Source organism: Lipotes vexillifer, unplaced genomic scaffold (genome assembly GCF_000442215.2).
Source record: "Lipotes vexillifer unplaced genomic scaffold, Lipotes_vexillifer_v1.1 scaffold211, whole genome shotgun sequence".
In the NCBI taxonomy this organism is placed as follows: Eukaryota; Metazoa; Chordata; class Mammalia; order Artiodactyla; family Lipotidae; genus Lipotes; species Lipotes vexillifer.
Window position 1 is genome coordinate 586567 of NW_006774591.1, and position 26962 is coordinate 613528.

Genomic DNA, 26962 nt, shown 5'->3' on the forward strand with positions numbered 1-26962 from the left:
TGCTGGGTCTGTGGAAGGACTAACACTTCCAGAGGTCCTGACACACTCCACTGCCCCTCCGAGGACACAGAATGCATCCACAGGACGGCCCAAAATCTCTTGGGGAAGGGAGGGCGTTACTCTCACCTTCAGCCTCTAAGGGTCACACAAGCCTGAGTCACCGCGGTTGCCACTGTCACTAGTTCAAAGTCTTCTTCAATCTAATTCTTCACCTTCATTCTTGTCCCCCACTCCACCTCCAGCTCAATTAGGCTCTGCCCCACTTTAAAAAAAACAAAAACAAAAACAAAAACACCTCCAACCTAAGCCAGCCCGGACTTGGAGAAGTGAACACACTAGTTTGCTACGCGAGGCCCTTTCCCACGCCTCGGCTTGCCCCCGCTAAAGGATCAGGCGCTCTGGGCCTCGCCAGGCGACGCGAAGCGGTGCGACCTGTCTCCACCCTTCCCGCCTTCCCGCCCGCCGCCGAGCCCGCGCACGCCGAGCCCGCGCGCCTTACGTTGGGTCCGGCCCCCCGGTCCTTCCCCAGCAGCGCGCAGGCGCGCGCTTCTGGGCCCGCGAGGGGAAGGAGGGCGGGGCCGAGGGGCCGAACCCTGGGGGAAGAGGCGGCGTCGGTCATGTGATGCGGTTTCACTGTTTACACGCGGAGCGGCCGGAGCTTTCGGCCTCAGTCAGGCGCTCAGCTCCGTTTCGGTTTCACTTCCGGTGAGGGGCCGCCTTGGAGCGGGCGGTTAGCCGACGGCGAGCGCAGGCGGCGGCGGTGACTGCGGCGCCGCTGCCGGGGGGCGTGCAGCAGCGCGGCGGCAGCGGCGGCTGGGCCTCGAGCGCCCGCAGCCCACCTCTCAGGGGCGGGCTCCCGGAGCGAGCAGGGCGGACGAGAAGATGGAGGAGCTGGTGGTGGAAGTGCGGGGCTCCAATGGCGCTTTCTACAAGGTACTTGACTCCAGGGCAGGCCCCATCTTCGCCCTTCTTTCCCTCCCTTTTCTTCTTAGCCTCGGCCGGAGGCAGGCCTGGGGCCCTCTTCCCGAACGCCGCGCCCGGAGGCAGGGCGCGCTCGGCGGGATGTTGTTTGGGAGGGAAGGAAGGACCGGACTTCGGGCCTGTAGGAAGCCCCTTGAGCCCCGCTGCCTCTCCTGTATGAGGCCCCGGCGCCTGTCGGAATGAGAAGCGGGCAAGGAAAAGAGGGTGCCCTTTCGGGGACCGAGCCCCGGCAGGGAGAGCTGGGGATGGGCGAGGGCCGACGGCAGGTAGGAGATCCGGGCGGGAAGGGCCGGTATCCGCGCGAAGTGACGGTGACGGCTTATTTCTGTTTTCTTAAATATCCTCTCCCAGTGGGATCCGGGCCTGACGTGTGGGTAGTTGCCGAGGAGCGGGGGGCGCTTCCGTCAAGCCGCCTCCTGCCTTGCAAAGAGGGTTTGCCATCTCCTTTGGCTTCTCTTTTCCTGTCCAGCGTTGGGACTTCGGAGAGCTCCACTGTTCTGGGCGAGCGGTGTGAAGAAAGAGTAGTAAGAAGCTGTAGTCGGTACCAAATCACAATGGCAACTGATTATTAGTGGCCTGCCTTTGTGGATTTCAGAAAAGATTTTGGATTCAAAAGTTTCAGGAAGACCCAGACATATCCGAGTAATGGTTTAAAGAAGTTGGTAATCTTGAATATTTGTGGCCCCTCCTCCCTTGTTATAAATGTGGGCAAATTCAGGAATACAGATGCTTCAGCGTCTAAAAACATTGGAAACTCTGCTACTTAAGAAAACAAATTAACCCTCCAAAGGCCTGGATATATGCCATGAAACTTCAGGAAATTAAGTGTATCATTATTGGGGAATTTTTTTAAGTGAGTGGAAATAATTGTTCTGTGCTCCAAGGGCTTGACTATCTCCTCTGTGTAATGTTGCAGTGAACTGTATTGTTGAGGTTTTAAATAGGCATGCATGGTTTTGCTGCGGGCTTTTCTTTTTTTAAGTTACACCACTGCAGATCTTACTAATATCTTACATTTTCAAAAGGAGGCTTAAAAATATTTTCATATGTTGGTAGTGCATCTCTTGGTCCATACTTGCTGTAGATCTAGCAGTCTATAAGTTCTCATTTCCTCTTGAATGTCTCTCTATAACTTCTGTAAGTAATGTCCCACCTTACTACAGTAATCTTGGCGACAGAAGGTGCATATAGAAGGAAGCATGGGAATTAAATATTGCCATTGTCCAAATGCAATTCTTAAATCTGTATAGGATTACGTAAACGTTTCAAACGAGGTATATAGGAAAATAAACATTGACTTAACTATATATGTGTTTACCAATTTTATGGAGATATTTGGAGATCAATATATTTAATGAGTGAGTAAAGTATGTAAACTGTTCCGTACTTTTAGCAAAATGATGCAGTCAAAATTCTGGTTGCATTTTTTTCAGTGATCCATAATTCTGCTGGTTAGTTTGTGTAGAATCGTTCTGCTTCCTAGATTGGTAGTTTTGCTCACTAGATTTGGGGCACTAACTGTAATAAATATGAGCAGGGGCTAATGGTTGAGCGGTATTCTAATAGATCTCTGATATTAGCTTAGATTAGATGCCACTCTTACTGTCTTTTAGTGGAGTTTGCTTGCTACAGAGGGCAAGTAGTACATCGTGGTCTTGAAGGATATATTGTTCTGTTCGAGCAACCTGTGATTTGCTTCTGTGATTTTGCTTGCAAACTGATTGGAATATAAGAAAGGCCCTCTATCTCTGCTGTTAATCTCCCCCTATTTTTGTTTTTTAACGAAGTTGCTTAATTTGAAGGTGAATAAAAGGAATGGGTTGTCCCTTAGTTCCTTGAGGGGAAATATTAAACATGAACAAATGTGTGCAGAGAAATTGCTGTTATGTTTATTTAGTTAAAGTTTTGTTTTTAAGAAAACCTCAAATGATCTGTATTGGTAGAAAAATAGTTTCTATAATGAAAAAGGTTTAAATTCTTATAGGGCTCAATATTGATGTGAGTTATAAAAGTAAAGCAAAAGTAAACTGAGTTACTTGTCCAGTGGGATGGGCAGAAAAGATGGGAAATAAAGATGAATAAAAAATGAACTATTATGGAGAAATGTTACGTTTATGAAAAAATTGGGAACCTGGGTTCATCAGATTGATTGAAAAGGCTTAAAGAACTAAACAACTCAAACAGCTTCAGTATAATTGAATTCAGACTTTGATTTGCCTAACAGAGCCACCATATTGTAAGGTACAGTTCTCCGTCTTCTGAGCACACGGTCCAAATTTGCAGTATAAATTGGGTAGAGTATATGCTGGGAACAGTTGGGTTTTTTCCTCTAAAAAATTAACTCAAACTTAGGATTCAGAATTACCAGAACCATGAAACCTAAACCCTAAGATTGTAACAGCTCATTTCTATTTTTCCCTCTGTTGTTCATTCTTAAAAATTCAAAAGTTGGATTTAGTAACTCAGAGCCACTACTTTTGTGCTTAGGTATTTCTTTGACTTAGAAAAAGTCATGTAATGAAAATTTTCTTCACATTTTCTCGGAAGTCTTCTGTACTTCAAGGAAGTAAATTGTTCAGGTCAACCACATGTTTTTTTCTTCCCAGTCTAAATAACCTTTTTAGTGTTTAGTATCTTTATGGAAGCATCAGTACTCCCCTTTTGAGTTGAGCGTTTTCCAACTTCATACTCACACACTCTGAAAACCTCCAAATTATTAATTAAATGTAAAATTCAGTGGTATAAGAATTGGCTTTCTGATTCCTGCCCACTATGGGAATGTGCTTCCTGAGATGACTACAATCATGATTTTAACTGTTAACAGGTGCTGAGAGCTCTTGAGGTGCCAGGCAGGGTTCAAGGTGCTTTACCTCTCTTAATTTGTTTAATCACCTCCCACAACCCTTAGTTACCATTGTTATTCCCATTTTATAGATGAGGACATAGATGTACAGAGAGATGAGGTAAGTGAGTTATTACTAAGTGTCAGAGCTAGTAAGGGTCAGATCTGGGCTTTGAGATCAGGTAATCTGACTTCCTGAAATGATGAAATTTAACTTAAAGAAATGAATTGGATTTGATTTCCCGCCCATTTTTGTAAATTTCATTGTAACTTTGTATTTGTTACTGTAATAATGCCTTAGCATTATTTTGTAAGTACAGTTGCAAGGATATTACCATTGATACAAAGACATCACAAAATATTGAGCTTATGTATTAGCTTCCTTTTTATTAACTCTTGCACCTTGACACATTACACTGTAATTCTTCATATGAATGCCTATTAATGAAAGATAAAGTTAGAAATCTTTAATGCTCCTATGAAGTTTGCTTTTGTTACATTGGGAACACATAAGAACTGAAGCATTCAAAAGTTAGAATACATACACACAGGAAAATAAATAACTCATTTAATACTATTCTCTCTATACCTGTGTGTTGTCTTTGCGTCAAGGTGAACCAGAAAGGATGCATTTTTCTCAGAATTTGTGGTAAATGCCCAAGTGAAGGCAAGTATTCCTAGTCATGCACTGTGGTTGGAAGAATTGTACTTTTTTATTGTACTTTTCCCTTCCCATTGTTCATTCTCATACATTGTTCCCACATTCAAAGGGCGGCAAAGCAATAACTTGCTTTATATGTGAAGCCTTGGGTTTGAATCGTATTTTATCACATTTCATATGTCCTTATTGTCTATCTCCTACAGATTTTCTTTAGGAGGGATATTTTGCAATGCTTTTAAGTTTTCTCTAATGAGAATTATCAATGCACTACATGTGCTGTCTTCAGTGATAATGTAGTGGTTGTGTTCATTGGTGGTCAGGGGCTTACATTGAAATTTCTCTGTACAATCTAAGGTGTGAGGTGTAGAGGGAGAGTAAGACTTCACCCAAATAGGGACAGACTTTCTTTTAGTTTCAGCAATCCTGGTGATGTAATGTTTGACTTAGATATCTCTAGTCATTACACACTTTGGTTAGTATGATTTTATGATTGCCTCTTTGGCCCAGTTGCCAGGTGGGGGATCCCATAATGATTTTTTGATTTTCTGTTTATTCCCCCTGATAAGGAGCCTGTGTCTGTCTTTTTTTTTTTCCTTTTTTCATTTATTTATTTATTTTTGGTGTGTTGGGTCTTTGTTGCTGCACATGGGCTTTCTCTACTCTTCATTGCTGTGTGTGGGCTTCTCATTGCGGTGGCTTCTCTTGTTGGGGAGCACGGGCTCTAGGCATGTGGGCTTCAGTAGTTGTGGCGCATGGGCTCAGCAGTTGTGGTTCTTGGGCTCTAGAGTGCAGGCTCAGTAGTTGTGGTGCACAGGCTTAGTTGCTCCGCGGCATGTGGGATCTTCCCAGACCCGGGATTGAACCTGTGTCCCCTGCATTGGCAGGCGGATTCTTAACCACTGCCCCACCAGGGAAGTCCCACTGTGTCTGTCTTTAACTGCACTTTTAGCACCTTTCTCAAACCCCAAAGATTTTCATCACTTTTTCTTCTGAAAGTCTAAATAACCTTTTAGTATTTAGTATCTTTGAGAAAGCAGCCTTTTCTCTTTCTATCCTAATTTTTAAATCTTTTTTTAAGTGTGCTTTTGTTGAGATGTAACTTTCTCAGATGCAAGAGTGTTTATGGTTCTGCATCTTTTATAAAATATGCCCCTCTCTGCTTTACCTCTCATTTATTTAGTGCCAACTATGTGCCAGCCATCGTGCTAGGCACTAGACATGTGTGATTTCATTATTCACAACAGCTTTAGGAGGCAAGTCCCGTTCCCCTGTATCCATTCCTTACTTACACAGACAAGGCATCTGAGGCCCAGAGACCATTTCTTGGAGAGTCCCACAGCTGTTATGTCTTAGATCCAAGATTTTGAACCTATCTCTCATTCACAGCAAAACTCTTAACCACTAAGTTTACTGACCCTTGTAAGAGCCCTGGCTCTCATCCAGTCCCATGCAGCTCCCTTCTTGTATTCATTCAAACCCATTCAGTTGCCTTCTTTGGTAACGAACCCCTCAGGAATCCGCTGAACCTATCTTCTCGTCAACTTTGCTTGATGTAGATAGGTAGAGAGCACAACAAAACATAGTTTTCCCAGTTGTTGGTGGGTGGGGTGATAATGCTCTGGGGTGGCCAGGGAAGGGAAGGGTATGAGTGTTGGGGTAAGGCAGGGGCAGGGCCGAAAAGGAGGGTTATTGGAGAAAGTAATGATGAGAAGCAGAAAGATGGGACCTTTGTTGGAATTTTAGCAAAAGGCCTCAGGAGTCAGAGGAGACCTTTGCAACCTCTGAGTTTCTTTTATTCCCCTTATTACAGCAGCAACAAGAAGGTATTCCATGCCTTCTGTATTCACATAATATGTAAACAGTGGCTAAAAATGACTGGTTTGGGAACAGTCACGCCAACATCCATATACAGGTAAGCCTCAGTAACTCGAGGCGGTGGCCGCCGTAAGCTGTGATGATTACTCAAACCATTTTTGACACTGTACATCCGGAATTGCTTTTAGTGTCTTTGAAAACTTGGAAGCTTTTTTTTTGTTTTTTGTTTTTTGTTTTTTTGGTTTTTAATAGTCACACAGTTGCAGATCTTCCTCCTTTGAAGGGACGTTTAATTTTAGGAAATAGGCAAATGTGGTGAATGAGTGTGATTAAACTGTACAATAACTTTTTGGCAAATAGAAAAAAATTAAAATAGAGCAATGAAGTAATGAGACTAACTTTTAGAGTGCTTTCAAGGTGAATTTGAAAACAGTCCCCAACATTTGTAAATGTTTTAAATCAGTGCTATCCAGTGGAACTTTCTGTGATGATGGTCTCTACCTGCGCTGTCCTCTGCAGTAGGTACTGAGCCCTGTGTGGCTTTTGAGCACTTGAAATGTGGCAAGTGTGACTCAGACTGATTTTTAATTTTATTTAACTGTACTTAATTAAATCGAAATATGTACATATGACCAGCAGCTTCTATGGTGAGCAACAGCACGGTTTTAGACAAGGGCAGTAGTGTTGGAAAGGTACCTGATTTAGTGAGAACAGTTCTTCACCCAGCTGTAACAAGGTTCTCTTAGCTGACTAAAGGACTTAACATTTTCAGCATATAATATACAGTAAAGAACTAATACTAGTTACTGCCAAGACATGCAAACATAAAATTTTAGACAAGGATGGAGACAGAGCAAAGACGTTTTTTGGTAAATAAGGGATTAGCTCCTAATAGGAGTCCCACCCTCAAAAGGCAGATTGTTAATTTGGTATTTGCCATCATGTAAACACAAGGGAGAAGTTGGGGTGGGGGGGTCTGTTTTTCCTTTCTCCGTAATTTGTGGGACTTACTTTATAGAACTAAACGTCGAATTCCTCCAACTTTAAGTCAAAATCAAGCCTTTCTGTTGCTGAAGTAATAGGCAAACCCCTGAGAGCACTGGGGGCATGTGCTCTTATAAAATCTAGTATATTCTAAAATATCATGGTCAGTATTAAACTAGAGTTCTTGAAATACTCTGAAGAGAATGGGTGTGATTTAAATATGGCTAAGGAAAAATAAGCAAGATCAAAATGATAGGAAGAAAATGTGGATTTTCCCCCCACTTTAAACCAGCAACTATAAAGATACACATACATGCTTAATTTAGAAATAATAATTTAGCCATTTTGAGTATCGCAGAACACCTAGATTCCATTATAGTCCACCTTGATCTTACAAGGAAACTGTCTTCTAGCATAGCTTTGCATTTATTCTTTTGCATGTGGATATCCAGTTGTCCCAGCACCATTTGTTGAAAACTGTTCTTTTACCCCCATTGAATTGTCTTGGCTTCCTTGTCCACAAAGGATTTACTTCTACCGCACCCCAAGCTGTTGCTCCAGGTCTAAGCCTTTGCTCCTGCTGCCCATTAGGCCTGCTGGGCCTCCCCATCCTCCACTCCCTAAGTTGGATAGGAACCTCGTCCTCTTCTGTTTGTCTTTCCTGACCAACATACTACCACCCCACCACCCACATACCTTTTCTCCGAGGCTAGGATAGGAACCCCTTAGGCAGTGATCCATGATAATAACTATTCATTGAACCCTTAATAGGTACTCTGAAGTTCAAGAACCCCTTAGGCAATGATCCATGATAATAACTATTCATTGAGCCCTTAATAGGTACTCTGAAGTTCAACAGTAAATAAAAAAGGCCTATATCGCCCACCCTCAGGAAGCTTACTGTTGGTAGGAAATTGGGCAAAAGACTATAGTGGGATAAGTTTATAGTGAGGATACTCAGAAGATGCTATAAGAATGTAGAGGATGGAATTTAACTGAGTCTTCTGGGTTTTCCCATAGCAGCTGACATCTGAACTGAATTGTAAAAGACCAGTAGGAGATAGCTAGGTGAAAAGAGGGGAAGGACAATAGGAAAGAAGGAACAGCAGCATGTACAGAGAGGCCCAAGTAGTTTAGCACTGCTGGATCACAGCCTACAAGGATGTGAAAGATGAAGCTTGGAGTGGTGAGCAGTGGGGCCAGGTCACAAAGGGCCTTTTTCAGGCAGAGGAGTTTGACCATAATCCTGCAGACAGGGAGAAACCACGAAAGGACAGAAACATGTACAGAACACATTGGAGTAAGAAGCTTAAATCTCTAAAGCCATTTTAAAATGAATTAAGATATAAAGCCCCTTGGGTTTCTTTATGCTTTATCCTACTCCTCTAATTGTCAAAACAAAAACAAAACCTCCTTTCCTGCACCTATTAAAAACTTAATTTTATAGAATTACGGACAGCATGCTGATTAAAGAATTCTTGATAATTAGTTAGCTATTACTTTTGTTATGTCCTTCTGCAGATTATTAGCAGATTTAAAAGATTTAAACCTCTGTACTTTATATTACTATTTCTTTTTTGCCAAGTGCCTGCGAGATTGAGAATTTAATTAAACTCTGGTAATTGGACTTTTAGTGGTATTAGCAGCACATTGCTTTTAAAGAGAATTTAGTGTACTTGTGCATATATAGATTTGAGATTATATTTAGTTATTTACTATTGTATTCTCCTAAAATTGTATTAAGGAGAAAAAGATAGGTTACAGCAGATCTACACTGACTGTTATATAGCTCTGGAACAAGTTTCTTAGTTTCCAGTACTTCTAGCCTGAAGTATACCTTCAGCTTTGCATTGTAATTTTCAATTTACTTGTCTGTCTTTGTCCTATGAGATGCTGAACTCTGGAGCAATTCTTTGTGTTTTATTTTAACTAATGAGTATTCCTAGGGCCCAGCACATAGTAGGTATCTAAATATAGATGTGATTCGTGAATGAGTGATCCTCACAAACTGACAAGCTTTCACTTGAAGCTTCATTCTGTTGTTAAACATAAAATGTTTGGTTTCTGTAAAGTGTAACTGAAAACAAAAATGATGTTTAAGCTTAGAAGTTAATTTAACTGTGGTGTATTTTTTCTTATAGGCATTTGTAAAAGATGTTCATGAAGATTCAATAACAGTGGCATTTGAAAACAAGTAAGTCTTGATATAATTTTAATATTTAGGTTCTTTAATATTTTATGCTAATTTTTCCTTTTACTCCTCATTTTAAAAAATTCAAGTGTAGTTTGAGTGTTTTTCAGGAATGGATCTTCATGTTACTGACCAGGAAGTTCATGAACAACTCAATATTAAACCAATGGAATGACTGTTCCTGCTAATGACCTCAGAGATCCCTTTTGTATAATCTTGATCCTTACATCTCAGTCCCCTTGAATGTGAAGAAAGAAACCAGATTCTTCTGTATTAGTAACTGAGGGTTTGAATAGAAATATTTGTAAATGTTAACAGACGAAAATGAATGGATTCACGGGTACTGGGAAAGTCGATGTGAGTTTTGTAATGTTAAATCTAAAATTGATGATTTTAGTCATCTGGTATATTTTATTGGAAATAATTGTGTTTGCCCATTAACATTTTTATCTGTTTCATATGTTTATAATCATTAATAGCAGTAACTGATCTTTTCTGCTTTCTTCTGCTAGGTGAGTAAATAAAAATACTTAGAGGCCTAGGAACATTAGCTATACAAAGGCATCAATAGTATAGATGTTAGCATTTTATTGGGGGAGACAGGTCTCTTGACTAAATTTTTTTAATGCTAATAACGGCTATTTTCAGAGTAGCCATTCAAGAATATAAAGTACATATAAACTCCTTAACCAGAGTATAGATGTGGTCATGATCTTAGGATTTTACTGAACTCTGAAGTCTGGCCAACAATGATAATGTTTGACTTTTATTTACCAAGAGAAATTAACAGTGTATCAAAAGCAGATTGCGAGTCTACAGAGAGAAGAAATAAATTAGTGGTTGCTTAGTGGCTGGTGGGGGATGGAGAGCCATAGCTAAAGAGTATGGGATTTCTTTTTAAGTGATGAAAATTTTCTAAAATTGACTGGTAATGGTTGCACATATCTGGGAATATACTTAAACCCATTGACTTGTACATACACTTCAGTGGATGCTTATATGGTTATGTGAATTATATCTCAATAAATCTGTTAAAATACAGTATCTGACCCAGACGTGCTATAATTAGAATGTTAGCAGAATCTTGTAGCTGCCAGCAGGGCAAAGTACAGTTGACCCTTGAACAACATGAGTTTGAACTGTGTAGGACCACTTATATGTGGATTTTTTTCAGTAGTAAATACTACAGTAGTGCACGATCCAGGGTTGGTTAAATCGTCATGCAAACCACAGATATGGAGGAACTGTGGCTACGGAGAGCTGACTATAAGTTATCCGTGCATTTTTGACTACACAGAGGGTCAGCATCCCTAACCTCCGAGTTATTCAAGGGTCAACTGTAGTTTTCTCGGATGCCTAAAATGCATTTAGGGAGACAGGTAATAGGATTTAGAGTATCCAGCCCAGTTCTCAGCTCTAGACAAATAGTCTTGGTCCCAAATACAAGTTTGGATAATAGAATACCTTTCTCTGAATACATAGAGCCAAAAGTTTCAGAATGTGCCTCTGCATGATTATCCATGCATTATACACTAGATAACAGCATCACACCTCTAACAGAGGAATCTTTGATAACTTGGAGAGTAATTTTTTTCTTGTACTTATACTCTTATCTGCTTGCTTCCATCACTAGGTAAACACTGTTTCCCATAAAGGGAGAGTTATCTTTATTTGCTACTCTTTTAGTTTCTCCTATAGTCCTTAATCTAAGGTATTAAGCAAACACTTATTTCCTCTATGCATTCAAGAATGTTTCTGTATTTGTTTATGCAGTGATAGATCAGTTCTCATTTGTTTTCAACCAGATTTCTACTATAAACTTAAAATTATTCTTTCTATGGACCTCCTAATTGTCTGCTGTACCGTAGCTGTGTACAAGTTTCTCTTCTAGCTGTCATCCTGGGAATTTGAAATAGATCAACTTTTTCCTTGTGTTTGTGTAGTATGTATGAGATTCAACACTGGGTTTGAGCATGTCACCAGGATTTGATAGGTCCCTACCAAAGTAGTACTTTCCTTGCGTTTCCTTTTTGTTTTTCTGGTTTTTTAAAACAAAAAACAAACCTGATGTTTTGTAAAACTTCAGACTATATTTACCCTTTCTTTCCTTTCAATCATAAAGAAACTCCTATAATACCACATTATTTTCGATGCTTTCTTTTTGCCTTCCATATTTCGTATTTTTTGAATAAAAAATTTGATTTTTATCTCTATACTTAAGACAAAATAATTCTTTGGAATGAAGAAACTTCATTACTATATGCTTTACAAATCAAATTTAGCAATGAATCTTTAACATGTTAAGTCATTGAATTCAGTAAGTATATTAAAACGTTTTTCTGAAGTAAAGACTTTTTTTTTCTTTGTTTGGCCACGTTGCACAGCTTGTGGGATCTTAGTTCCCTGACCAGGGATTGAACTCGGGGCCCTGGCAGTGAGAGCACCGAGTCCTAACCACTGGACCACCAGGGAATTCCCTAAAGACAATTTTTTTTTAAGTTTCAGAGTTTTCAAGGGTGTATAATAATACAGAAAAGGGGTTCAGTGTAATATAGGCCCTAATCATATTTCCACAAATTTTGACTTACCTACCCTGCTATCTTATATAATAGCTCTTCTTAAAAAAAAAAAAAAAAAGCACTTTTCTCAGTAGGATTTTACTTAGAGAGCCCTTTAGCAGAAAACCCAGAAGTGACTGCTCTAGCAGTTGAATCCTCCAGTGTTTCTGCAAAGTTTATCTTTTAATATTCTATATCATTGTAGATATAAAAGAATAATTTGGTGTTTTTCAAAATTGTTCCACATAACTTTAAGTTAAAAAACATAGGCAACTCACTGAACTCCTATAGGCTGTCTCCATCGGGTTTCTGTGGTTTAGGAGACCCCACCAGGCCAGTACATGCTGGTACGTCATACTGATCAGCAGCCAGCTATCCATGGCAAGAACTGACCACCTCGTGGGATCTAAAATTTAAAGGGGGAAAAGTGAGTTGTGAATTGCTAATGTGCTGACGACTGCCCCATTTTGCTTGGGAATTAGAGGGCATTTAGGACCAGTTTCTGTGGTCATCGGAATGTGGTTACAATTCCTTTGCAAGTGGAAGTATGGTGATGATGTTACTAACACTTACCGATACTAACGTATTTAAGCATCAAAGGAAATTGCTGTTGTGGCCCTAAGTTTAGAACTCTTAGAGGTTGAAATTATTGGAAGAAAGACTTGTTTGGAAAATTGTCATGTTGATCTGTTGTGTTTAGAGAAATATTCCAAATAGAACTACAAGGCTGCTGTGCTGCATGCAGAGTTTGTTGAAATGTGTCTATATTGCCATTATGCCCCACTCAGCAGAACACTGACAGTTTTAAAGCATTTGCTTCTTTAAACTAGAAAACCAAAGGGTCACACTTAACCAAAAGTTGATGGCAGCATGGTCATTGTTTCCATTAAGCCAAAAAACATGTTAAATAATTGCATTTGCTTATTTGCAGCTGGCAGCCAGAGAGGCAGATTCCATTCCATGATGTGAGATTCCCACCACCTGTAGGTTATAATAAAGATATAAATGAAAGCGATGAAGTTGAGGTAAGTTTCCCCTGCCATCAAGTTATTAAGCACTGAAGAAGGGGGAGCATTTACTTTGCCTGTGCCTTTTGTATCCCTTGTCTTTAACACTTTTCAATCTGCATTGAGAATTATAGCTCTGATGTATATGTGCTTTTGACTGCTCCATCTTAATAATGATTGGAAATAATACATTATGGATGCTTAAGTGTGGCTGCCTGAGCAGCACTCAGGGTGCAGCTTTGAAAGTCACCACTGATTTCCTTTGCCCACTAGCATTTCTTTTCCCCCTTCCCTCATTCTCTGAATCTTTTGTTTGAATAATATATTGTTAGTTTACAACTGTGTCCCCATTTTAAGTAAAATGGGTTAGGAAAAAATCATTCCTTAACGATAGAGCAGCATCCTAGGCTTGCTTTAAGTAGCAGAAAATCCTCCTGGGATATTTGTAAAAACTCATCTGCGAGTTTTAGTATATACACATACAGGTAAAACATATTTTCACAGGAGATGCTATGAACCAACTGCTTATGTGCCATTGATGTCTGACCAAAAAGTGCTATGGAGATGTAGCACATTGACAAAAACATTATATTTGTGATTTCTCTAGCCACTGAAAATTGTTGTGACACTTAAGGCACTTGGAGTCTGCTTTATGTTGTAGTTGGTCTATATAGTATCCTTTTCTTCCTCCCTGTTCATGTACTCCATTTTAAGCTTCTTCTCTTCTCCACGATGCCTTGTTAAGAGTTGCGATTTCATGAGCATTTGTGGTATGATGGAAGCAGCTAAGAATCCATTTGTACAGGTTAGGTAAGGTGTACTAGGTCCTTGAATTCTTATTTCCTGTGCTAGGTACAGATGGTCAGTGAAACAGAAGAGGCCCCAGCCTTGACAAGGTCACATTCCAGTGAGGATAGCTAATATTATGGCAGTTGTAAGTCCTAGGAAGAGAAAAAGAGGATGAAAGGTGATGTAGGGGCAGGAGTGCTATTTTAGAGAGTGCTCAGATAAGGTCTCTAGATGTCCAGGCCTGTGTTCCTTTCTCTACAGCTTTATAGTGGAAATAGAATAAAGTGCTATTTATTTACCAAAAATGTACTCAGTACTTACTAGGTGAAAGGAACTGGGCTTGGTTTTGTGACGGATCCCAGTAGGGAGCACAAGCAGTGTCTGTACTTGAGGACCTTTAGCCGCTCACTTCCCCAGGAGACTACGAGCTTCCTGAAGTCAAGGACCAGGACTTTTGGTCTGTCTATATCAGAACGCCTCTTAATAGTGTTTGGATGGATAAAGGGGACTGTTTTTTCTTTTTTTCCCCTCTCAACTGAGTCACATGGCAGGTGGTAACCAGTGAGATGCTGTTGCTACAGTGACCTCACTAACTGAGGTTGTCGCTCTAGCTAGCGCAGAGCTGAAAGGAATTGATGGTCGCAAGAGAGAAATGTAGGTTAAATCAAGTTGTACTGAGTCACTGTATTGTATAACCATTAACTTAGGTCTTTTGGTCTGTCTGTACCATGAACGCTCATAATAGTGATGAATAGAGGGGACTTTTTTCCCAACTTAGTCACACAACAGATGGGAACCAATGAACCACAGTTGCCAGGATGACCTCATTGTGTTACATAACAATTAACAAATAACTGAGGTTATTTCTCTGGCTAGAGCAGAGGTGAGAGGAAGTGTTGGGGGCAAGAGGGAAAGGAGGTTGAGTTCAGTTGTATTTCATCTCTGTGTTGTGTAACTATTAACTTCAGTAGTAAAAGGGAGACGAGAGTCGGAGCCTTGAGTTGCCGGTCTTCTCTCCCGTCCTCTCCTCCCCATCCTCCTCGTCCTCCCTGTGTTGTCTTTCTGCTTCTGAGTATTTCTGTCTCTCTCTCCATGTGTCTCTTTTCCTATTAACCTTGATTTGCTAGTGTCTTCACAAAAGGTTCCGTGCTGCACATCATAAGTGAACTGTGAAGTGGTCGCCAGAGAGATCAGTTTAGAAGAACTGATCCACAGTGTGTGAGAGCAGGAACGTGGTATCCAGAGGATTGCCAGCGTGGAGTTGTCCATTTTAGCGGAGAGGGGACAGGAGACCAGAGAGTGACCAAGGATCTGTCCGTTTAGTTCCCAGGATACGTGAATGCCAGGTGGTATCCTTAGTGAGCTGAGTAGTCAGCGGCCTTACCCGTTCAGTGACCATGCAGCCAGGAAGTAGGCCAGGGTCAGTAACTTCCAATTTGTTATTTGCTTATTAGAGTAAAACAAAAACAAATCTGTCTTTACATTTTTTAGATACATTTTCATAGCTCTCAAAGTACCCAAGGAAAGTATTCCCAGGTTTATGAATGGTCATCTTTTCTTGAGCATTCATATTCAGATTACTGATTATTACTGAGGCAGCATAGAGAAATAGGAAAGCACTTTTTACAGGACTCTCCCAGGTAATCAGGTAGTTTCTGAGTGTGTGTCTATGTCTAGAAGTAGGGGTGCAATCTGGCTTAAAGTCTACAGCTTATGGGCTTGAAAGACACCTAAGGTCATTTTAAGAAATTTTCCTTGATGTCTGATAATTTATAGATTTCTGCATGATGTTAATCATGAAATATTCTATGTTGTAATTTTTGTGTAGGTTTATTCCAGAGCAAATGAAAAAGAGCCTTGCTGTTGGTGGTTAGCTAAAGTGAGGATGATAAAGGGTGAGGTAGGAAAATGCCTATTTAAATTTTTTTTCTTATGCGATTTCCCTTTTCTAAAGCCAGGTATACTACATTTCAGTCTGGATTTCTATTTGAAAGTAATATCTAACTTGAGCATTTTATTTAAATGTTTACATGTTCAGTATATTTCGTGTGTTTGTTAGTTGATCAAATAGTTTTTTTTCCTCTAGAGAATTGAAAAACAACTGAATAGGTATAGCTTCTTGTTCTTACTTTAAACACTGTGACCAGGAATGACTTTCATTTATTTCTCACAGTTTTATGTGATAGAATATGCAGCATGTGATGCTACATACAATGAAATTGTCACAATTGAACGTTTACGATCAGTTAATCCCAACAAACCTGCCACAAAAGATACTTTCCATAAAATCAAACTGGACGTGCCAGAAGACTTACGACAAATGTAAGTTGGTATGCAAGAAAGGCTGAGAACTTAGAGGTGCTATGCAATTAATTTAAAAGAATATAAGTTTTCAAATAATAGAAATCAATTTTTAAATTCAGTGAACTTTGGCAAAAATGGTTTGCAAAAGTAGTGAAAAAAACATATTTAGCTTTTTCCAGTTATATAATCAAGCCAACATTCCACTTGTTTAAACTTAATTGGTTACATACATGGCTAATGTACATTTGTTTTCTAAAATACACATTGTTCATATAATTTTAAGATTTTGAAACTGGTTAATACAGATATTCTGTCCTAAGTCACAAGTCAATTTCTAGGCAATGGAGATTTGTCCAGGTTTTTTCCCTTTTAGCTAGTATTTTCAGATAAATATGTAACAAGTAGAGCTTAAAGAAGCTTCAAAAGGTCATCTCTCTTATAATCCTTGATCTGAAGTAATGCTTAAAGACGTTTTAGAGAAGAAATTCCTTTTTAAAGATTTCATCAAGGGCGTGTATTAAGTTTGATTTGGACATGTCACACCTTAGATAAACAGTAACTTGTATTTCACAATACACAAATCCTGCTTCTTGATTATAGAGATTGCATATGTATGTTTGTGCCTTCTGATTCTTATACATTTCCTTCTCTCCCTTAAATTGGTCAGCACTTTTTCTTTAGAAAAGAAACAGCAAAACAAAGTTGGGTATCCTGTAGCTATCCCCAAAAGTGTTCAACAGTTGACTCAAGAAAATTAGTGACCTACCACATGTAACTGAAATCAGGAACCCTGCAGGGGAGAGTGGTTCCCCTGAAGATGTCACCTCTAGTCATCTAAGACCACCAGTAATCCCCTAAGAACATAACTGGTTTTTTCCTTTCTCTGTAATCTCATATGCTTGATTGGCCTGAGTATATCAGAAATGTACAGCAAAGGAACTAAACTGTTAAATGGATATAGCATATTTGGCATAAATCAAGTTTAATATGAATCTACAGTTCTCCTAAGTGCAGATGTCTCTGTATATATTTGTACCAGTAGTTGGTAATCAGTCATCTGAACTTCACAGTGGATATTGTTTTTATTTCTAGGTGTGCCAAAGAATCGGCACATAAGGACTTTAAAAAGGCAGTTGGTGCCTTTTCTGTAACTTATGATGCAGAAAACTATCAGCTTGTCATTTTGGTGAGTGTGTTTGAGTTGTCTATTTTTGGTGTATTTCATTTAGGGCATTTGCTTTGATAATAATGATGTTGATTTATATCCTTTAGTCTATCAATGAAGTCACCTCAAAGCGTGCACACATGCTGATTGACATGCACTTTCGGAGTCTGCGCACAAAGCTGTCTCTGATACTGAGAAATGAAGAAGCCAGTAAGCAGCTAGAGGTATGTGGCTTTCCCTAGGGATGGTTGTAAGATTATCTAGAAATAACTGTGTGTTTACAAAACTTGAATATGGGCAGCTTGTCCTTTATTTATTGTTTCTTAGCAATTCCTTATATTCTATATTTTGAAAAAGTAAATTGTACAGTGCATAATCGTACTAAAATTTTTATGCCTGAGGTTTCAGAATTAAGCAGCAGTTTATGTATGCTAAGGAACTTCTGGCCAACTCACTTTTTACTAGAAGTTCATCAAAGCTGCTAATAAAATGAAGCAATGCTTCTTCCATATAACATGTTATCATTAAAGTACTAGAGAGTATTTAAATATCTAATCATATTCCTTTCATTATGTATGTTTATCTCTGTTTAAAAGGGTATAGAACTTCTTCATTCTAATTGGTTGTCACTCTTTAAAACTCCTGTCTTCAGATTCCTGCCAGAGGCTATTTCCCTAACTTACTATTTCGTCTCTTAAGGTGCATTTTATCTACTTTTATTAATCCTCCAATAATTTCCATCACCATACATTTATTTTCATTGATAACTATTTAGTACTTTCATCCATTACCATAGAAACTAAATGGATCTTAGTTTAATGTGCCAACTGAAGTATATTATTGTCAGATTCCAGAGTTCCTCATCATTATCCATTTCGTTAGAGGGAAAACACCATGCAGTTGAAATAGTAAAGAAAAAAAGGAGTTCCAAACTGCATTTTAAGAGAGAAGGGGACTACTACTAAAGGCTGTATTCTTGTAAAACCCTGTGAAACGTGCCACCGTCCAACTTAATATGTGATCGCTGAACTCTTAGCAGGAGAGGAGACATTCATATCTCCTTTTGCTACTTTGTTTTCCTTACGGCCATATGGAGGTCTATTTAATTGGTTTTTACTCTCATTCTTTCTTGATGACCCTGTGTTCACAAGTTTGTGGTTTCTTTAGTGATTCTCTCATACCTTTTAGGCCAGAACAGCCTCCTTACTTTCATTGTGAGTATTGTGGAAATATACTCATTTACCTCTTCTTAAACATCTAATTCTTCTTAAATGGTCTGTTATCATACCTTTGGCTTATCATTTATCAGTGAATTATCAATTGAAAAGAATGAACCAGGTGAATGAACCAGAACTCAAAAAACATGACCTCTTGAAAAGTCCTAGGATTATTTGATACATTTTGTTGCTCTAATCTACAAAAAAGGATTTTATACTTTTTAAATTGTTTATAGTAGTTACACTCATTCATTCAAATTATCAGGTATGTTGAATAATGAGAAACTAGCGTGCATGCCTGTCTTTTCTCACTACTAATATTAAAGAGATCCACATATTCAGATACGAAATTTCCATTTTTCAACATGAGCCACTAATATGTTTGGTTTTCATTAATGGCATGCTAGAACTAAACATTAAATTTTGATAATACTGTCTAAAGAGAGTGATTATCCACAAGTTTGAGGTGTCAGTATAACCTAGTTCAGTCATCACTGAATATTTGAAAGAATTCATCTTACTTGTGGATCCAGATCACAAGGTCTTACAGACTCTGATCTCATTTTAGGTTGCAGGCACATATGTAAGATAAGCTGTAAGTCTTTGATACTCTGTGATCATTCAATTTAATTACTATATCAAAATTTTTATGATTCATTTACTCAGGGTTGGGATGGGAGGGTGTCCTTCTAATGTCATCACTTCATCAGAGGACTATCTAGGCCCACAGTATCTAGTGATAAGTTATGTAAATGGCACTGTTTCTAGAAAAAAAAATGTATGCACACACACACACACACGAAAGCAACCATACTCCAATGAAAATGAATTAAAAAATGAAATGAATACAATTTTCTGTAAAGATGGTATTTAAATTTTTTTTTTTACTTAATTAATATTGAGTCTGTCAGACCCAGTGAGCTGGTTTTTATTTGGGAACATTTGATCTGCTTCTTAAGTATTACACTGATGTCATTGGTTAATGAAGGCAGCTTTGCAAATAGGTTTGCAAAAGTTACCTTGGAAAATTGTCAACAAGCCCTTTCCTGTTAACAAAAATATATCAAATGGCATAGACCTTTAGTGACCTAAAAAGTACTTAGGGGCCTCCCTGGTGGCGCAGTGGTTGAGAGTCCGCCTGCCGATGCAGGGGATACGGGTTCGTGCCCCGGTCTGGGAGGATCCCACATGCCGCGTAGCGGCTGGGCCCGTGAGCCGCGTAGCGGCTGGGCCTGTGAGCCGTGGCCGCTGAGCTTTTCCAAGTGAAACTGATTTATAGGTCCCTGATATACAGGGTCAAGATAATTTACATGGCTGACCTAAATACAGTTGTCTTAATAGTCGATAAAGCATACTAATCAGATGTGTGTTTCTCTTCAGAGTTCAAGGCAACTTGCCTCAAGGTTTCATGAACAGTTTATCGTACGAGAAGATCTGATGGGTCTAGCTATTGGTACTCATGGTGCTAATATTCAGCAAGCTAGAAAGGTACCTGGGGTCACTGCTATCGATCTAGATGAAGATACCTGCACATTTCATATTTATGGGGAGGTAAATATTTTACTAAATAGTGTTTTTCTAAAATAAAAAATAGTATTTTAGCTGGCTCATCTTTTGTTGATTTAAATCTTTTCCCCATTTTTATTAGGATCAGGATGCAGTGAAAAAGGCTCGAAGTTTTCTGGAATTTGCTGAAGATGTCATACAAGTTCCAAGGAACTTAGTAGGTGAGTCGGCAATTGCTTTTGACACACACTACAAAAACAAAAGTTAGGTAAACAGTTTATTTATACCGATAGAATTCCATTTTCACTCACTTGGGGAGTCATTTAGCTGAAGCTTATTCTTTGAAATAGTCTGTTGCTACAGTGTATAAAAAATATTTGGTAAATACACTCAAAGATTACATTTTCAGAAGGTGTGCAAAAGATACTGCTTTGCTAGTTCAAACCTACTGGTTCCTGGAAGGATAAATTTTGCACAGCCTCTTCACTATACGTATTTATATCTTAAATATGTTTTTTTCAAAATTAATGACATTTGGGGGCTTTTTATAATTTGGAATAGACTGGTATTTGATCTCTCTAATGGGGCTATAAAATGATAGCACTCTTCATTATCTCAGAGTTGAAGATCTGAATATAGGTTACTTAAATCTAATAAGTTCCAAAGCTAGAAGTAATTCTAAATGTCTCTAGGGCTTTCTGCAACATCAACTGTAATTCTTCATTTTGACTTGAGTTGTTTCATGATCATCCCCAATCATGAGTACCAGCAAATACATGGGAACTCTTTATCTTTAGTAGAACATATCAACAAAGTGCAGTTTTATCAAGAATACTACATATGTTTTAAATTTATAAATAAAATTGGGACACACTGCCTATACATTTAAAAAATTTTTTTAACTTGATATCATGACTGATTATAAAAAGTAATGCATGCCCTTTGGAATGTTTAAAGGAGAAGATAAGGACTTTCTATGCATTTTTTTCCACGTACTTTCAGTTCTACTTAGCCTGCTCTTTTTGTCAGCATAGAATTATAAACATCTTCCTATGCCATTAAAAAACACTTGGAATAGTATTTTTCTCCCAGACAATTAGTTTGAAGATGAAGTATAAAATACTAGTGAAATAATGCAGAATTATTTTCTCAACTATATACTACAGACAGCTGAAGAGCATGACTATGTAATGTTATTGAGGTAACTTGCACACCAGTTGTGTGTATGGGAAATGTGTGATTAGCACCATCCTGGTTACCTCAGGATAAGTGGGGTTGTGAATGATATTTATTTTCCTCTTATTTACAGTTTGTCAAGCAATTGCATACATTTTATAGTTAGAAAAGTTATTTTAAATTTAGAAATTCTTAGAAAATATAACCATTAGACAGTTTTTTCAAAAATTACTGAATAAAAACTTATGTGTCAGATTCACGGAAGTTCATTTTGGAGATGGCTTGATGACAGAGAAAGGTCTTGGGTGTAGGTGTTGGATCCAGATTTCAGCTCTACTTCACTTTTTGGTCGCTATTTGGCCTTGGGCAACTGACTTAGCCTCCTTGAGTCTACTTTCCTCACCTCTAAAACAAATGGGATCATAGTGTCTACCGTATAGGATTGTGATAATTAAATAGGAAGATATAGATAGATAGTTATAGATAAAGATATAATTACATAAGCTCTGGATATAGTAGGGGACTCTGTAAATGTAGTTCTCTTTCCTCCCCCTATTCAAAACAATTCCAGTTTGGTAGAGCAGAATTATAGTAAGCTGTCAGTTGGGAATTGGAAATAACTATGTAATGTAGAATTGGATTATTTGCTATTAAAAGTAGATTCTACCTGTGGTCTTACCTAAACAGAAGAGGATCCCAGCAGTGACCTTTCACCAGAAAGCCTGATTTTCATTTTCTTCCTACCTAGTAAAATAAGACAGTTCTGTTTTAGAGGCTGTCTCTTCCAGCACTGGGAATGTTGGGAGTTTTCAGAAAGCGTTTTTGTATAAAATTTGCCAAGGCAGATCTATAGGGAGATACCTAATAAGTATTGTATGAGTTTTCATGTCCCACAATATGACTTATGATCTCTCTTATTTCCCACAAACTCTCTTTGATACGTACACTGATTTATCTTTCTTTTCTAAAAATTTGCTTGTTTTTCACCCACTTTGACAGTGAATTGGTCTAATAAGTTGTAGACATAAAGAAAAAAAACCATGGGAAGACTCTCTCCTCCCTCCACCCCTTTTCATTTGAAGGGAAGAAGAGCTGAAATAATTGACAGAAAGACCTAAATCAGGAGTCCTGATTTAGTGGTGTCAGTTCTTTTCCCTGACCACTGACCAGTCATGCAGGTTATGACCAGTCAAAAGAGGTTATGGGGGTGAGTGAGGCTGGCACACACAGCAAGAGTGCCAAGGCTATGCTGATTAGAAGAACCACAAGGTCGTGCTTTGACAGGGCTTTCCCTGCATTCTTATTTAGGATTGGCTCAGCAAATTTTCGATTCCAGTTTTTCCCCCATCCCTACCTCAGGTGAAATGGTGGGGCAAGCACATGATGGGCGTGGCCAGTGCTGGGTGCTTTAAGAACCTTGGGAGAGCCCTTGGAATCAGATGTAATTCACATGTAGATTTCTAGAATCAGTTGTTCTTAATATTTGTAATGTCTTGCTTTACACTAATGCATGATGATGGCTGTGGAAGCAGTCATTTCCCAGTTAAGTATATGATTAAATTTTATAAAATGAGAGAGAATCGAGTGCCCATTCATTACTGGTATTGGAAGTCTTTGGAGTTTTAACAGATGATACTGATAAAACTTAATCTTGAATTGGTTTTAAGCTTTTCCATTGTGGTTTTAAGTTAAAAGTGTGATTTCTTAATCTTTTACTCTGACTAATCCCTTTACCTTCTAACATACTAATATAATTTGTGAGTAATGCGCAAGAGTAGTAGTCCACTAACTTCAGGCATTGGCCTGAAGAATGTGTACTTCTAGATGTACGTATAGCTGCTTAAGCCACTTTTAAACTTAGAGTACCTTTTATAAATATGCCATATAAAATTCTAAAAATATTTGCCATGGGCAAAGAAGCAGATTTAAATCAGGTACAGATAGAATTGAAATTGTCAAAGAAAGAAGCGAATGTATTTTCTACTATCTGTCCTTTTCCTTAATTCCTTTTATAGAACTTTACAGAAAGAATGATACACGCCACTATACCTGAACATTTAAAATATGCCCTTTTATGCCAAATAAGAGCCTATCTTTGAACTGCCTTAAAAATTCAAAATTGCCCGTGTCAGTTCACAAGTATTATCAGTTCACAAGTATTAATCAACTCTAATACCTGACCAAAGGAGTTTGAACGATGATGACCTCATAAAATGGAAAGCCAGTTTGACTCTGTCTTTTTGAAAAGAGTCTCTGTTTTGGTTTTGAGATAGATAGACAGACAGACAGATACGGAGGAAGAAAGAAAGAATTGAAATTATATGAAATTTTATACGTATATATAAAATGTGATAGTTTATGGTGGGGTGTGCTTACTGGTTTGAGGTATGTGTTTTTAAAACCAAACATGAATTATTCATTTCTTACCTTAGGCAAAGTAATAGGAAAAAATGGAAAACTGATTCAGGAGATTGTGGACAAGTCAGGAGTTGTGAGGGTGAGAATTGAAGCTGAAAATGAGAAAAATGTTCCACAAGAAGAGGTATGTTTCTAGTGCGTATGTTTCTGGTTTCTCTAATAAAAGTAAAAGTCTTTTATTGTCTTATTTGACATAGTAACTCAGAGGCCTCCAATACGCACATAATGTGAATGTAAAAAGTCTATCAGGCATTCCAGTTAATTGCAGTTGTAGGTAACGGCCTCTGTTTATTCTCTAATGCTGTGATTGTGGATTAGTAACTTTAACCCCTTTAAGCCTTATCTCTTGATCTTCAACATGAGTAATCACAAATGTAAAAAAAAAAGTCTGAAGCACTCTTCACATATTACTTAATGTTCCTGACAGAGACAAAATTGGGACACTAGTTAGGTTTTCTGGCTTTCATCCTTTGGCTTTTTTACTTTGTGTGTCTGCTTATTTTGTGTGCTTTACATTTTTTAAAGTATTTGGGGTGGGGGGGTAAGGGCGTGCTCTTCTGTACAATGGTACTGTTTAAATTAAAATCCTTTCAAATTGCCATAATTTTCATATATTTCATAGTCTTTTGTCAAGGTTCTTTTAGCTGAAGTTAAATCTTTGTGCGTTTTTACTGCATAATGTTTGCATTCTGTAAGTTTGTTTACCAAGACTGTTTATAATAGTTTCTGTTCTTAAAAATATGATCATTGATAACAATAATGGAGCTAAATAAAGTCTTAGAAATTGGTCCTTTTTTTTCTCTTTTGTGTTTTGTGTTTTTCACCAAGGAAATTATGCCACCAAATTCCCTACCTTCCAGTAACTCAAGGGTTGGACCTACTCCTTCAGAAGAAAAAAAGCATATAGATGTAAAGGAAAACAGCACTCATTTTTCTCAGCCTAACAGCACAAAAGTCCAGAGGGTAAGAAATAATGGTCACTTTGAATTATACTAAAAGTAATTTCTTCAGCCCAAATGTTACAGTTGGTGTTTTGGGTATTTTCTGTGGTTAGGCTCATAAGGCTACTCATGCTATATTTGTTTCAAATCTGATTGCCAGCTTATGAGATATTACAAACCAAAGTGATAACTACTTTTCAGTTTATTCGCAGTGACAAATCTTATGCTGTAAACATAAAATACAGGGTTGCATTCAGTGGTCACATTTTTCTTTTAAGGGTGGACTTTTATTTTTTCATGCTGTAGCTCTTGAAATTTTACAGGTTGTAGTAGCTCAAAATGTACCCTCTGTTAGATGCATAAGTTACTACTTAAAACCATATTTTTAAAACTGACTTTCAATATTTGAACTAACCTAATGGTTTAGAAATGGATTTAGAAGTCCTGCAGTGAAAGTCCTGCGTTCAGGCTTCTGTGTATCGTTTGTTATAGTTAATGACATCACTTGCATTCCTTATACTGCTTTAGGTGTTAGTGGTTTCATCAATTGTAGCAGGGGAATCCCAGAAACCTGAACTCAAGGCTTGGCAGGTAGGAAAACATTCCTTGAAAAGTACATTTTAATTTTATATTTTAATGTTTATTCCCCTGGTTAAGAAAGACTACAAATGATCGTCAGAGTTGGGGGATGTGGAGGAGTGTCTGTGGGTTCGTGGACCCATTGCCCTGGGAAAAAGCTCATATTCCTTCCTGTTGCTTATAATAAGGGCCTTTCTTTCACAGTCCCCTGACCAATATCATGTCTTACCACTCCTCTCCCTTGTACTTGAGAGAGGCTTGAGCCATACCTGAAGTACCTAGAGTACCTACTCTGCTCTCTGTTGCTTCTAGACATATGCACGTTTCCTCTGCCTGGAGCACTCTTTTTCCTCCAACCTGCCACCTTGCTTTGACCTTACTCCTTGTGCAGCTTTCCTTGTATACTTTCCATAGGTCCCCTCCCCGTGACGGGCTCAAGAGCCTTTCCCCCTTTCATGCTCCGATGTGTTCGCCCCTATCGTAGTGCTTACTACATAGATATTTACTAGTTATCTAGTCACATTGTTAGTTCCTTGAGGGCAGACACCCGCCCTCAACCTGGCCTGTGAGAACTGTTTATGGGGAGAATATTATGACTCACAAGAGATTAAAAGCAAAAATGCCATTTTGTAAAAAGAAATATAACCGTAAGTGGATTGGATATTCCTCTCTGCTGGGCAGGCCAGTTCTCATCCCAGAACAGGAAATAACTTTTTCCTGGTGTCTGCTCTTGCCTTTCTTTGTCGTAATTTAACCATTCTGGTTCACTAGTAATGTGCTTAAATTAGAGTGGCACTTGGGTACATCAACAGTTTGGAAATGTTGAAAGAGAATTTTTTTTCATTATTTGCTCCACAGTTGATCAACTAAATCTGTGACATAGGGTTTTCAAGCTTATTTTGGTCATATGTGATCCAGGGGGAAGGGCGTAGCATTTCATCATAGGGCATTTTGGAAAATAATATGGTTAACTGCTTTGTAACAAAGTTGGGGGAAAAACTCAACCGTCAGAAATGTTTTTGAGAAAAAGAGATCTGAGTCATAGGCCTGATTGTTTCCATAGTTCATATATTATTCAATCAAAAAAAAAATCCATATGAAGCCCATGGGTTTTCAATGGCACCTGATTCGTTAGGTGGTTGTTGTTACTAGGAAGCAGTGCCTTGCTTACCAGATGGATGTCAGTCTGCAAGCAGTATTTCCTAATTGTTTAGTTTTGTACCCTATCAACAGCCATGTTCATGTGGAAGGAAAAAGAAAAAACCTATTTCAACCCCACATGCATGTAAGACTCTGTGTACTGAGCGCAAGCAAACAAAAGCAGCCCAGCGGTACCCACACCTATCAAATGAATGCTCTTTTTTTTTTTTTTTTTATGGGGACAGGCATTGGCCGGCGGACTCTCAACCACCGGGCCACCAGGGAAGCCCTGAATGCTCTTTTTAAAAGGGTGATACTTGTAAGCTTCTTGGCTTCTCACACCTAGAAACTTCACCTAGAGAACTCTAATGTATCTACATCAAAGCTCCTGTGTGCTTTTCTTTAGTCACTTGTGAATATCAGTAACCATGTGAATTTCATCAGTAGCCGAATATTGAATTATTCTTAACTTTGAATGTCATAATTGCCAGCTGTTAGTTTGCACAACTGGCCTAGGCTTCCCTATAACTGTGACAAGAAATAGTTTTTTTCTCATTTGTACTGATGGGCTAGAAGTATACATTTTTAGTCTACTCCTTTTTAAAAATCTATCCTTATATTAAAGTAGTACCATAGAGAGATCAAACTTTCCTGATGATTCAGTCCTTTACTATGTTCAGAGCTCATT

At 38.5% G+C, this 26962-nt stretch overlaps 1 protein-coding gene across 3 annotated transcripts in view; it reads left to right on the forward strand.

Moving 5' to 3' along the window:
• Nucleotides 1-633: 633 nt before the first annotated feature.
• FMR1 (fragile X messenger ribonucleoprotein 1) overlaps nt 634-26962 on the forward strand; it is a 34132-nt gene continuing 7803 nt past the window's right edge. Inside the window, exons 1-12 of one of the 3 annotated variants that reach the window (XM_007449385.1) lie at nt 634-933; nt 9425-9477; nt 12964-13057; nt 15657-15728; nt 16002-16150; nt 17225-17318; nt 17405-17521; nt 19895-20065; nt 20163-20241; nt 23629-23738; nt 24443-24577; nt 25084-25146. In XM_007449385.1, coding sequence (XP_007449447.1) covers nt 883-933; nt 9425-9477; nt 12964-13057; nt 15657-15728; nt 16002-16150; nt 17225-17318; nt 17405-17521; nt 19895-20065; nt 20163-20241; nt 23629-23738; nt 24443-24577; nt 25084-25146 — 1188 coding nt within the window. In that variant the 5' untranslated portion in view covers nt 634-882. The remainder of the gene's footprint in view (nt 934-9424; nt 9478-12963; nt 13058-15656; nt 15729-16001; nt 16151-17224; nt 17319-17404; nt 17522-19894; nt 20066-20162; nt 20242-23628; nt 23739-24442; nt 24578-25083; nt 25147-26962) is intronic. The other 2 variants (XM_007449386.1, XM_007449387.1) reach the window with 2 other exon arrangements.